This window comes from Streptopelia decaocto (assembly GCF_964273445.1).
Source record: "Streptopelia decaocto genome assembly, chromosome: 22".
Classification (NCBI taxonomy): Eukaryota; Metazoa; Chordata; class Aves; order Columbiformes; family Columbidae; genus Streptopelia; species Streptopelia decaocto.
Window position 1 is genome coordinate 5,525,345 of NC_138677.1, and position 11,994 is coordinate 5,537,338.

At 49.0% G+C, this 11,994-nt stretch overlaps 2 protein-coding genes across 3 annotated transcripts; one reads left to right on the forward strand and one right to left on the reverse strand.

The window, feature by feature from the left end:
* The first annotated feature begins 1,492 nt into the window (after window positions 1-1,492).
* Window positions 1,493-6,876, forward strand: KLHL10 (kelch like family member 10). The gene is made up of 4 exons (XM_082071035.1): window positions 1,493-1,982; window positions 2,476-3,093; window positions 3,527-3,676; window positions 4,193-6,876. Exons 1-4 carry the CDS (start codon window positions 1,563-1,565, stop codon window positions 4,562-4,564), a joined length of 1,560 nt encoding a protein of 519 aa, XP_081927161.1. The 5' UTR covers window positions 1,493-1,562; the 3' UTR covers window positions 4,565-6,876.
* Window positions 4,861-11,193, reverse strand: KLHL11 (kelch like family member 11). Of its 2 annotated transcripts, XR_014185903.1 has the most exons (3): window positions 10,718-11,193; window positions 7,008-10,168; window positions 4,861-4,980 (listed from the first exon to the last, which is right to left on the reverse strand). XR_014185903.1 is itself a non-coding variant. In XM_082071032.1 (2 exons), exons 1-2 carry the CDS (start codon window positions 11,188-11,190, stop codon window positions 8,572-8,574), a joined length of 2,070 nt encoding a protein of 689 aa, XP_081927158.1. In that variant the 5' UTR covers window positions 11,191-11,193; the 3' UTR covers window positions 6,892-8,571. The 2 variants fall into 2 exon arrangements, 1 of the variants encoding a protein (XP_081927158.1); XM_082071032.1 differs by lacking the exon at window positions 4,861-4,980 and having other exon boundaries at window positions 6,892-10,168.
* Window positions 11,194-11,994: the final 801 nt, after the last annotated feature.

The window sequence follows — 11,994 nt, forward strand, 5'->3', positions numbered from 1 at the left end:
GCCCCGGGGTTGTCCCGGGTCCGCCCCGAGCGCCTCCTGGTACCGAGACTTGCGGGCGCGTTTCTTCTGCAACGCGCTCCGAGCCAGGAAGGCGAAAGAGAAAGGATTAAAACAACCAAATAAGTAGTTACGGCAAAACTCAATTTAATTTGGAAAAGGAAAAAAAGCCCACACCGACAGTAACATGAAAAGTCCGAACTGTTCTCCACGCTGTGGTGGGACAGTCACAGGGGTGCTGCTTGGCACCCGCGTTACCTACAGACGGGACAGAGCACAAACGAAAAGCGGTTGGCCACGAGTGAAGGCAGAGCAGCCAGGATGGGGCCCTCTCGCCCCGCTCTGCTCTCCTCGTCCCACCTTCCGCCCCTCCAAACCAGCAGCAGACACGGCAGGGCCAGTGTTTGCAGCTGCATCACTGATTTTAGCCAGCCCGTGTCTCAGCTTCCTCCTGTGCGAGCTGCTATAATACAAGGGCACTGCAGAAGCGGTCGGCGCCGACACCTGAGGAGCTTGATACCCAGGCTTAATAACATTTAGAAGTTGCAGGGGAATCACAGGGCTGGTTTTGCTCAGGGCGGCCAGACGGCGCAGTTAGATGTGTGCTGTGGTTAAGCGAAGGCTGAGGAGCGAGGGAGCCGGGGACCAGCACCCCGTTCCATGCAGAGGGGCGTGCAGCCCACCGGCGTCCCCCGACGTCTGTGATCTCATTATGGGGCATATTCCAGAACCACCAGACACACTGGGTTTTCAGAGGAGGGCAAAGCCAAAGGCCCGTAGCACCTCAGGGAGAAGCACCTTCCACTGTCTCATGCTTCAACATGGGCGATCACTTGGGTGCCACCGGCTATTCATCCTCCTACATGGAGCGGAAGATGAGTGCCATGGCTTGCAGCATCTTCAACGAGCTTCGCCTGGAAGGGAAGCTCTGCGATGTGATCATCAGCGTGGGTGGCACCGAATTCAACGCTCACAAGAACATCCTCTGTAGCTGCAGTCACTATTTCAGGTCAGTGCTCCAAACAAGAGGGGACGGGGACAAACAGGACACACCTTAGCGCATCTCCAGTGCTTGCATCAGCTCTAAAACTCTCATCCAGCAGCTTCCCATAGTCCTGGTATCTGGCTGGACACCAGAATTAATCCACAGCCCAGTACCCAACATCTCAGCGTGTCTGACGAGCCCGCGGTGCGGTCAGGACGGGGAGCATGGCCAGCCCGGCTTACCTGCATCGGGCGGGAGGTTTTCCTTCCCCACACACCGTTATTCTCTGGTAATCTCAAAGCAAGGTGACCGCTCACCCTGTTGCTCTCTGCCCGCAGCCACAGGTTGTGGCTCCTTTTTGAAACAACCAGCTAGTAAAACATTAATTAATAAACTACATGGCCTCCCCGCCTGGCTACCGCCCAAATTGGCGCCCAGGCAAGAAGGGAATAATGGGTTTGACACAGTAAAGGTGTTTTTTTTCTCCCAGCGCTGTGTTGTTTTTTTCAGGGCTTTGTTCACCAGCAGCTGGAACAATGCAGATAAAGTACTATATAAAATCCCTGGAACTACACCTGAAATGATGAGGCTCATTATCGAGTACGCCTACACCAGGATCGTACCGATCACGGTCGACAACGTGGAGAGTTTGTTAACTGCAGCAGACCAGTTCAACATCATGGGCATCATCAGACTGTGCTGCGAGTTCTTAAAATCCCAGCTATGCTTGGAAAACTGCATCGGCATCTGTAGACTCACAGATTATTACCACTGTCCCGACCTGCGAGAAGCAGCCTATGTATTCATCCTCCACCACTTCGAGGACATCTACAAGGTGTCCACCGAGTTCCTAGACCTCTCCGTCGACGAACTGAAGCACATCATCGAGAAGGACGAGCTCAACGTGAAACAAGAAGACGCCGTGTTCGAGGCCATTCTGAAATGGATCGGTCACGAGCCGGAGAAGAGGAGGAAGCACATTGCAGACCTGCTGAGCAGGGTCAGCGCCGGCACCCCCGGGGCGCGGGTGGAGGAGCGCACAGCGCAGCCTCCTAACGCTGCGCGCAAATAAACGAGTTTTCAGAGCGTTAGGTTATTGCAAAGGTCCCGCGCTGGGGTTGGGGCAGAGCTGTTAAGCGTAGGTTTCCTTATGTTTAGAGCTTACCTGTCCCTCACATCCAGGAAGGGCCCAAGTTCACGTGGGACGATGTTATCTCTATATACACAAAGTTTACGAGCATTTGCCTAGACAAGCTATACTATGCAAATAAAAGCACTGTGCCGGGGCACTGGCAGACTCCCTGCTGCAAAATCAAATGATTTACACCCTTCTGGACCAGTTAAAACTACACATTTCATTCCCTGGTCCTCTAATAAGCATTAGACAACACTAACCTGAAAGCAAAGCCATCTAGCATTGCAGCAGCCCACAAAGGACACCAAGGCGTAAACCATCTGTGTTAATGTTCTAACCTCCTTTTTGCATTTTCCAGGTTCGCCTGGCACTGATGCAAGCAGAATACTTCATGAACAACGTCAAAGGACACGATTACGTGAAGGACAACGAGGAGTGCAAGTTTCTCATCATCAACGCGCTGACGGAAATGTACAACCTCAACATGCACGGCCCATCTTCCACCAACTTCAGCAACCCGCTCACCCGGCCCCGCCTGCCTTACGCCGTCTTGTTCGCCATCGGAGGCTGGAGCGGGGGGAGCCCAACCAACGCCATCGAGACGTACGACAGCCGCGCGGACAAGTGGGTGAACGTCACGTGCGAGGAAGAAAGCCCCCTCGCCTACCACGGCGCGGCTTACCTGAAAGGCTTTGTCTACGTTATCGGCGGGTTCGACAGCGTGGATTATTTCAACAGCGTCAAGCGGTTTGACCCGCTGCAGAAAACGTGGCAGCAGGTCGCGCCCATGCACTCGCGGCGCTGCTACGTCAGCGTCACCGTCCTCAACGAACACATCTACGCCATGGGAGGGTTTGACGGGTACATGCGCCTCAACACGGCAGAACGGTACGAGCCAGAGACGAACCAGTGGACGCTCATCGCCCCCATGCACGAGCAGAGAAGCGACGCCAGCGCGACCACGCTGCACGAGAAGGTAAACGGACCGTGAGGTTATTTAAAGTATGAATCATTTAAAATAAAGAGGGAGAAAGCTCATGTAAACCTTGTGTATTAAATCCTAGAGCTACAGATAAAAAGCTCTCGAAGAGGCAGCAACTGAGTAGTGTGGCAGAGATATGATGAGAGGGCCAAAACTCTTCCAGAGCTGCTTCCCACTTGGTGCCGGGGGGACTTTTCCTGGCCACAAGTGGAATACCCACGCAGCTCAGGACATAAACAGTCTAAATCCTGCAGCCTGGATAACTCGCTGCGCTTTTACCGCTTCAAACCCAGGATGACAGAACCATTCCCATTAAAAACAATAGAACCTGAACAGTCCAGCCACACGGCTCATTTTCTCTTCAGTGTGTTCTCCCACCAAAAAAATAACTGCTCTGCTCACACTTTGTTTTCTCTCCTGTAATCAGGTGTATATATGCGGTGGGTTCAACGGCAACGAATGCCTGATCACGGCTGAGGTGTACGATGCCATGAAAAATCAATGGACCTTCATAGCGCCCATGCGAAGCAGAAGAAGCGGAGTAGGTGTGATCGCGTACGGGAACGAAGTGTATGCGGTAAGGGAGAGGCGGCACCTCTGCCTCAGCACCCAGCACTCGAGTACCTAACCTGCATTTCCCACATCTTCAGGCTGGTTATTTGCTTGTTACGTGAGATTCAGGGAGGAAAAGTTGGAGCCAGGATGGTTGAGAACATTAGCACCTGCACACTTTTTGTAATGAAAAATGTACGGGCTGTTTTAAGCAGCTGCTGCAAAGAAAGTGTTTCCTGCTGCTGCTGCTAAGAGCGTGAGCAGCACACAACATTTGCTTGGTCCTGTTGATCTTATCCATGCACTGCATTTAAACTCCGTAGAAGTGTAAGATCTGGCAGTTGCACAAAACTTCTGGAAGCTCCAGAAAGAACACGGGAGCAGTCCACAATCAGCCAGCATCATGTTTTGAGCTCACGTGCCCTCAGCAATGCTCAAACTGAAGTCAGCGAGGCACCATCTCACTTGTGCATAAAATAATTCAACCAAATTAGCGGGTGAGGAAAGGCTGATCTCAACTCTGCACCTCTGGCATTCGCAGGTGGGAGGATTTGATGGAGTCAACCGGCTCAGGAGCGTGGAAGCTTACAACCCCGTGGCCAACACGTGGCGTGTGGTCCCCAACATGTTCAATCCCCGCAGCAACTTTGGCATCGAGGTGGTGGACGATCTCCTGTTTGTGGTTGGCGGCTTTAACGGTTTTACCACTACTTTCAATGTGGAGTGTTACGATGAAAACAGTAACGAGTGGTACGACGTTCACGACATGGGCATTTACCGCAGCGCCCTGAGCTGCTGCGTCGTGCCGGGTCTGTCGAACGTTGGGGATTATGTTGCCAGACGAGACACTTGCGTGGATGAAGCTCCAAAGGAATTGAGGGTCACTTCTTCAACAAGTAGCCTGCCCGCATAAGCAGCTCCGCTTAGCTAATAAAGTCTTCCAAGCAGCAAGTATATGTATTCACTTATTCTAAAATAAAAACAACTTATATGGGCCAAAAGAATAATGAGTATTTAAAGCTTACATTTTGTGGTGCCACAGAATGACTTGGCCACAGCCTCCAGAGCGACTTCAAAAAGAAAAGGTACAACAGAATGCTAGAGAAATAAAAGGTTTATTTTATTTAATTCACTTCTTACAATAAACTTTAGTACAGTGTATTTAAGATAAAGAACATTACAGGAGGATTTGTTCCAAACAGCCTATACACACATACTACTTTACCTTACTGGAAGTAAGTACAGGATGCTGCTTCCCCAAGCAAGCTGCTGAAGTGACATTAATAGCGCCAGGAGACCAGAGCTGCCGTGATCCACAGCGACTCGCACCTACGGGGAGCATCTGCCTATTAATGGTCTTCAAACATCTCCTTAGTTCCACACTTTACATTCATATTAGTAACAGGATTAGATCCTGAGGAGCACTTGTTTTATCAGCCTTCCCCCCAGGACTGTCAAATTAGAGATATGATTTATACCCTCATGGAATGTGGACAGAGCTGAAAGTAAATCTAAGCCATAAACCACTTATTTTAAGCTTGCTTTTTTGAAAGCCCATTGAATGTTACAACATACTATTACAAGGCTGTGTTAAAAATAACCTAAAGAGTTGCAACTCTCTGTGACTTAAGTTTGTCAGTAGCAATAAGACTATTCGGTGACAAACAAGTTGAGCCAATAGCTCCGATTTTAACATTTACTGTAATGGAGAAAAATGATACTGAAATAGAACAGCGGAACGCTTGGCATAGTTATTCCCAACGCGTGCTAAAAAGCTGGCATGTTTTCTTCATTTCTGGAGTGGTATCCTACTATGTGCAAGAGAGTTATTAAAAATACATACAAACCCAGCATACTAACAGAGTATTCACGTAGTTATAAAATATTATGTACACATATGGCACCTAGAAATTACTACGATGACTGCTGAGTGCTTGGGAGGATGTGTCCTACCCCACTAATATTTTGAGCAGAGAGACAGGACATGGAACATGCATTTTGTGGCACGTATTCAGCACAGGTAGAGAGGTATGATTGTCATAAGGAGGAGGAAAAACTCCACCCGATGTTCTTTTACATTAGGAAGGCCAGAAGTCAGCCTCCTAATACTGAATACACACCAGGATTTACTGACGTTTCACTCGCCACTCTAACCCCACGGAAAGAATTCCCAGTCTTTCCTCTATAGGGCCATTTATGAACACCCAGCAAGCCACGGCAGTCAAGGGCCACGAGGAATTTGTGATGCGATTCACAGGTTAGTGGGCTAAACTTACAGCCAGAGTCAATAACGCAATTGTTCCAAACACCTACATGTGGTACAACGGATAGTTAAGACCTGTCAGTTAAAAACCATGTGCAATGCAGTTGGTCCACTTGAAGTCAAGGCTAAAAAAACAAACCCCAGCTACTTAAAAATTCCACAGAATCGGCATAGCAAAGGTTAGAGCAAGTTCACAGTGCCCATCACTCACCATGCAAACAGAACGTATGGAGATAGAGTGCATCACATATAGTCAGCGCTGGCATTCACGAGACAAGCTGGCCAGACACTCAGCTGTTCTGACATTGTCTTCGAGTGGAATGTTTTCAGTAAACTCTGTGCAATATTGACTTTGCTTAGAAAGCCTGCGAGAAGCTTGTTCTTGCATCTAACTTTGTTGCATGCTGCCACACATTAAACTGTTGAGTTCATATTCCAGCTGAAATAATAAATCTTGTATTTCTCCCTACGAATTGTCCGTATTTGTTGGCAGACAAAAGGGCTTTGGCAGAGTCGTGGTGTCACACACCATCCTTCAGCTGCCTGTCAGCGGGATGGGGTACGTACACCCTTCTCAGTTGCTTCAGTGCAAAGTCTGGTAAAATACCTTAAAATCAGCTCCCAGAAATGTAAGTTAAATCCATGGGTTTAGTACAAAAGCTGGGAGACATTTTCAGCACTCGTATTGACAAACTCCGCTGCAGGGGCAGTGATTCTTAAACTACTCCGGCCAAAACTGTGAGAGTTCACGGCCGAGCTCCGCTGATTAACCCCTCGCTTACAGGCCTGCGTGAGCTCATTTGTAACAGTCACTTCTGAACATCAGCCTTAAACCTGAACGAGCTTAACCTACTTCCTCGCTTGTATCGTACAGGTTAATCTGCCCATTCAACAGGCAAATGAAATACAACACAGTTACCACAGATGAGTAAACTGGGACTAAACTGTTACCATATTTTTTTTAAACAAGGATTATTCTATTACAAAAAGACAAGTTATTGATATCAAAAGTGGCAAGTGAACTGCAAAGTGGAGCATTAAGGGACGTACACGTAAGAGAAACCTTTACACGCCACGTGGTTGAAAGACTTACCCAGTGTTTCAGATATGATCTAGGGTGCCTGGGGAATTGGAAAATGAGAAGTATCAGCTCAGAAAGCTAAACAATTAAAAAACAAAACAAAACACCAAACTGTTTAGAAGTTCTTTTGCAAGGAAGTTGTCCATATCAAAACCATCAGCAAATCATCATACGAGCCCGAGACAGTAAACAGATTCTCCACTGTTTGTCTACACGATTTTAGGAACACCCTGGTTACTCCCCTATGATCCTGAGTTAGGCTGCATGTGAAAACCTGGAACATCCAAATGAAGGGAAGGATGGGGAAGAAAAGGAGGTAGGAAGGATCCGCTAGTAACCTAAACTGTCCTGGAGCTCTTCAGGCCAGGGAGGAGTGTTCAGTGGGACAGTGAACTGCGAGGCGCTGAGACTCTAAAGGAAATATTCCACATTCTGTTCCGCGGGAGGAGATATCGAAGTCAGCTTAAATCTCACCGCCACAGCAAGCGGGGAAGTAAAATATTTAGAGACTATGAGAGCTCAACTATCTGGCTTCGAGAGGAACACCAAGTGCCTATTTGTTAAGGAGCGCTGTGGCACAGCTACTGTGAGTCTCTGGGGAAAGAACACCAAAGGCAAAGGGTAATGATTGTCAAAGACAGGCGGCGGGTCTTCTCATCGCTTTTTCACTAGAATTAAAATGCACACAATGTTTGAGAAAGGATCTACAAGTAGCTCAGGTTTCAATCCCTTACTGTGAAATAATCTCATTCGTACTAACCCACACCGACCGAAATGAATTGTCAATGTCGGCAGGTGGCTACTTCGTTGGTTTTCAGTCCTTTTAGCGAACTGATTGTTCACCCAGGTTTCTGGTGAAGCTGTCAAACCAACCCAAAGCATCTGCAGATATGCACGAAAAAAATCCACTGCCCTCGAGTTCTCTGTTTTAGCAAGTGTGATGTTCTACCAGCCATCCGCTTATAAACAAACTCTGCAACCTTTCTAGAACATCCAGGTACAAAACATGTAGTAAACACAGAAACAGCCTGAAGTAATTTTATAAAGAAAGATTGTGCTTTTGTTTTCATACACAGCTGTAACTATTGAACTTGCCTCCAGCTCGGGAAAGCTGAGTACGCTAACACCAAATCTATGTTAAGTTTAGTCACTGAGGAGAGAATCAAAGGAATGTCAATATATAAGTGCAAATAAAAACTGTGCTTTCAAGCACACACAAATGTAACCGCTAAATGATTAAGATAGAGATCTTTGATTTTCAAAATAGAACTGTTGGAGACTGACTCTACAGAAATCCTTGAAAACAAAGATCTGAAGAGATAAATAACAGACTTTATGTTCCTGGAGATATTTCACAGCCCACTACAGGCTACACTTTTACCCTGGGCACCATTTAGTAACATCGTTGGATTCACATTAGCTTCTCAATTCCCATCCACCCTCAATTTCTGAGCTTCTTAGTTTTCAATACACAGAAGATGCTGGTTTTATGCATCTTATAAAGACATATGAAGCCTAACAAAATGGTTTAGCACAGTATTTCCTAGCCTCATCAGGAGGAGTGATATTCCAGAAACTAGCACTCAATCTGCGAGCGCGGCAGTCGCCGTAAGCTCAGGGAGTGTCGGTGTATTTCCTGCATCTGCCTTTCCTGCATTTGCCTTATTCTGTCTTTTTGCCACATTAGATTTTGTGGCATAGGGTATCTCTGTGTCCCCTGCAAGCACCTGAATGGGATTCTCACGTGGCAGGCTGTTGCTCTACAGCGAGGCTGAGGCATAGGAGGCAAAAGCATCCAGCGCTTTCTCTCGGCACAGTAACGATAAGCCTCCTTCCTGTACTGTTTGTCAATATCGTCGCTGTTTTTCCACCCCCCAATGATGAAAACATCATCTTTATAATAGCAAATAGCTGCTCCTTCAATGCTAAGAACCTCTGGGGGTAAGCTCTCCAGGATTTCGTCTGAGGCCCTGCCAGAGATCTTTATCTTGGCTTCCTCGTTATCTATAGGGTAACTCTTGGGGCAGCACGATGCCGTATGGTAAAAATTTGTGTTAGCAACCGACATCTGAAAAGAGCAATAATTATCAATGAGCGGCAGAGACTCCACATCCTGCCACTGCCTTGTTTCAGCATCGTATCTGATAATAACCGCCCTCAATCCGTCTTCACTATCACTGTCAACTGGGGTACGAGCAGCGACGTAAACGAACCGGTCTTCTACAGAAACAGCTTTGACATCACGAAGGATCTTTGGTGCTGACTCCAGGTTCAGCCATTTGTCTTGTTCGGGATTATAAATGGCCACATCTTTAAAGCCAGGACTGAAATTGCCATGTCCGCCAATACTGTACAAGTTTCCTTTCACTTCAGTAAGGCCAAAAGAATGTTTTCTAGTTATTAGATTTGAGACTTGCTCCCAAATGTTTCTGTTTGGATTGTACCTTTCTACAGTCTTGGCAAATCCTGGTTCCATGGAGCCAGCCACATAAACATAAGATTCCGTCACAGCAACAGCATGCCCGTCAAGGTGATTGTGTATGTGCGGCAAGTTTACCCACCTATCCTCATCGATGAAATACCCTACGCACTCACTCAAGTAATCTCCTCCCTCCGACACGCCACCAATCACCATAATGACATCCATGTTTTGTCCGAAACGCGGCAGCAACGCTACAGGACAAGCGGAATGTTGTAGATTACCAGACTGCAAGTTCTCAGACCGCAAGGCGTGACTCTCCACGGCTTCAGACACTAATTTAACACAGGCTTCATTGCTCGACACCAGCCTCTCAGATTTGACGTGGCGAGTAAGGTAAGTTGGTTTCATTTGAGACAATCTAAGCAATTTAAAGAGATCTTCAAAGTACCTCTCTCTTTCCTCAGGGTTTTTCTGAACCCACTTCAAAACGGTCTCAAAGAGGATTTCTTCAGAGTCCACTGTGATCTCCGAGTCTGAGAGCCAGTCCCTGATGAGGTGAAAAGGTAAAGTGTAGAACTCCTCATCTTGGATAACTTTGTGGAAGTTCCTCCTGATCATGTCCTGAGCTTTGAGCGCCAGCTGATTCAAGGAATACATGTGGGCTAAGCTGTGAACCGCGACACAGTTGGAGAGGTTGAGCTTCTTCTTCAGAAACTCCCCACAGAACTCTTTCAACCGGGTCAGCAGAAACCTGCGGAACAAACGAACAGGGGTGACGCTGCGTGCCGGGCACCGCGGGTCCCAGCGCGGGCAGCCCCCCCATGGGAAACAACTGTGTTGCCAATAGGCCCAGGCATATTTTATTAACAATTTTGCAAGACAGGGTGTTCTACCGAAAGGTTGGCACACAGAATAGGGCAAAAAGCCCCTGCTTATAATCCCCCCAAATCCCGGCCGCAAATTCCCTCCCCTGTTCCCCAGCGGTTGGTGCCGCAGGGCTCAGAGACACCAGGTGCCTCAGTTCACCTGTCTCATTCATTTAATTCTAACAACCCTCTCTCCTTATTGATTTACTTAAAATACAGATTCCTGGCTCTTAGGCTACCCATCCCCCTAGCTTAACTTCTTAAATACAGTCATCATTTTGCATGCTGGGATGAGTTCGAAGAGACGTTGTTTTACATTAAGGATCCACAGCCTGATGTCTGTCAGGCCCTCCCCCCTGCTGGGGTCAGGTGCCAGATCAGTTGTAAAAACCACATTCCTTCGTTGAACGTCCCTCACCCCGCGGGCCCCTCACCTGTCCGCCATCTCCAGCACCTCATGGACGTTCCCGGGGCTGACGCGGATGGTGCCCGTGTACATGAAGCCGATAACGGCCTCCACCGTGTCGGGGTCGGGGCCGCCCTCCGAGCTCCACTTCTGCAGCTCCACACGGCCCGAGCGCGACTCCGCGAACCCCCCCGAGAGCAGCGGCGTGAAGTACTCGGTGGCGGCGGCCAGGACGGAGCGGTGCGCCCGGTACTCGCGGGCCGGCCCGGGCCGCCCGCCGCCGAACGCCAGCGTGATGTCGCAGTACAGGCCGTGGCGGCGCTGCTCGTTCTGCCGCCACGCCAAGTCGGAGCAATGAGCGGGGCACCCGAACTCCTCCGCTTCGGCCTCCCCATCCACCCCACCGCCGCGGGAACCTCCTCCCTCCGCGTCCGCCGCCGGCGGGCCGGGCCCCGCTTGCTGCTGAGGGGAGGCCGCGGCCGCCGCCATCTTGTCCGACATGGCGGGTTGCGGCGCAACAGCGCCTGCGCGGCGCTGCCCCCTGGCGGCCAAGCGGCGCCGCCGCCGCAGGTAAAATGGCGGACGGGGCAGCTGGGAGCGGGGCGTCCCGTCCCCTCAGCGCCGGGTGCCCTGAGGGGAGCAGGGGGGTGAGCAGAGGGGGTGTTGAAGCCAGTACCGCCGCAGGGACCGGCCCGCCCGCCTCAGGGGGTTCGTCCTCCCCTCAGCCCCCGGGGTGCTGCTGCCCCCAAGTGCGAAAAACCCCTCACGAATGTCTCTGTCCCTGACGAGACCCCCTGGGGCTGTGGGTGACAGGGGAGCTGGTTGGTGAGGACACTGGTTTCCATGAGATTAAGCACAAAAGTAGCTAAAACTATTCAAGTTGCAAGGGAATTTGTTATCTTTGCCAAACTGCATAGATACCGTAGACCAGAAATACATGTATAGTTCTTTTCAGAGCCTTGAGCTATCCTCTTGATCTTTTTTTTCCTCAACATTGCTCTCAGGGAAGCCTGCAGGGAAGGGACTTTGCATGAGGAATTCACTCACTCCCAACTAAGGTACACTCTTTTTTGTTAATTAGAATGAGCTGTAGTTGATTATTTCATGTTTACTGAACAACATACTACAGTTCCCTAACTTTTGTGTAATGCTATATAAAATATTTCGTTTTTTCCCTCCTGCTTCTTGTCTACTTCGCTAAACTTCATCTTTTTGACCTGCACTGAGACATGGTATGGTAAATCTGTACATTGGTTTGATTTTCCCCCCTCCACTTCCTTTAAACCAACTAAAACACACACCATG

Coding starts and splice junctions, on each gene's coding strand:
- KLHL10 (XM_082071035.1), top strand. CDS start 1,563: ATGATGAGGCTCATTATCGAGTACGCCTACACCAGGATCGTACCGATC. Junction 1,983..2,475: donor TTGCAGACCTGCTGAGCAGG/GTCAGCGCCGGC, acceptor TGCATTTTCCAG/GTTCGCCTGGCACTGATGCA. Junction 3,677..4,192: donor ACGGGAACGAAGTGTATGCG/GTAAGGGAGAGG, acceptor TGGCATTCGCAG/GTGGGAGGATTTGATGGAGT.
- KLHL11 (XM_082071032.1), bottom strand. CDS start 11,190: ATGTCGGACAAGATGGCGGCGGCCGCGGCCTCCCCTCAGCAGCAAGCG. Junction 10,169..10,717: donor GTGCTGGAGATGGCGGACAG/GTGAGGGGCCCG, acceptor TTTGTTCCGCAG/GTTTCTGCTGACCCGGTTGA.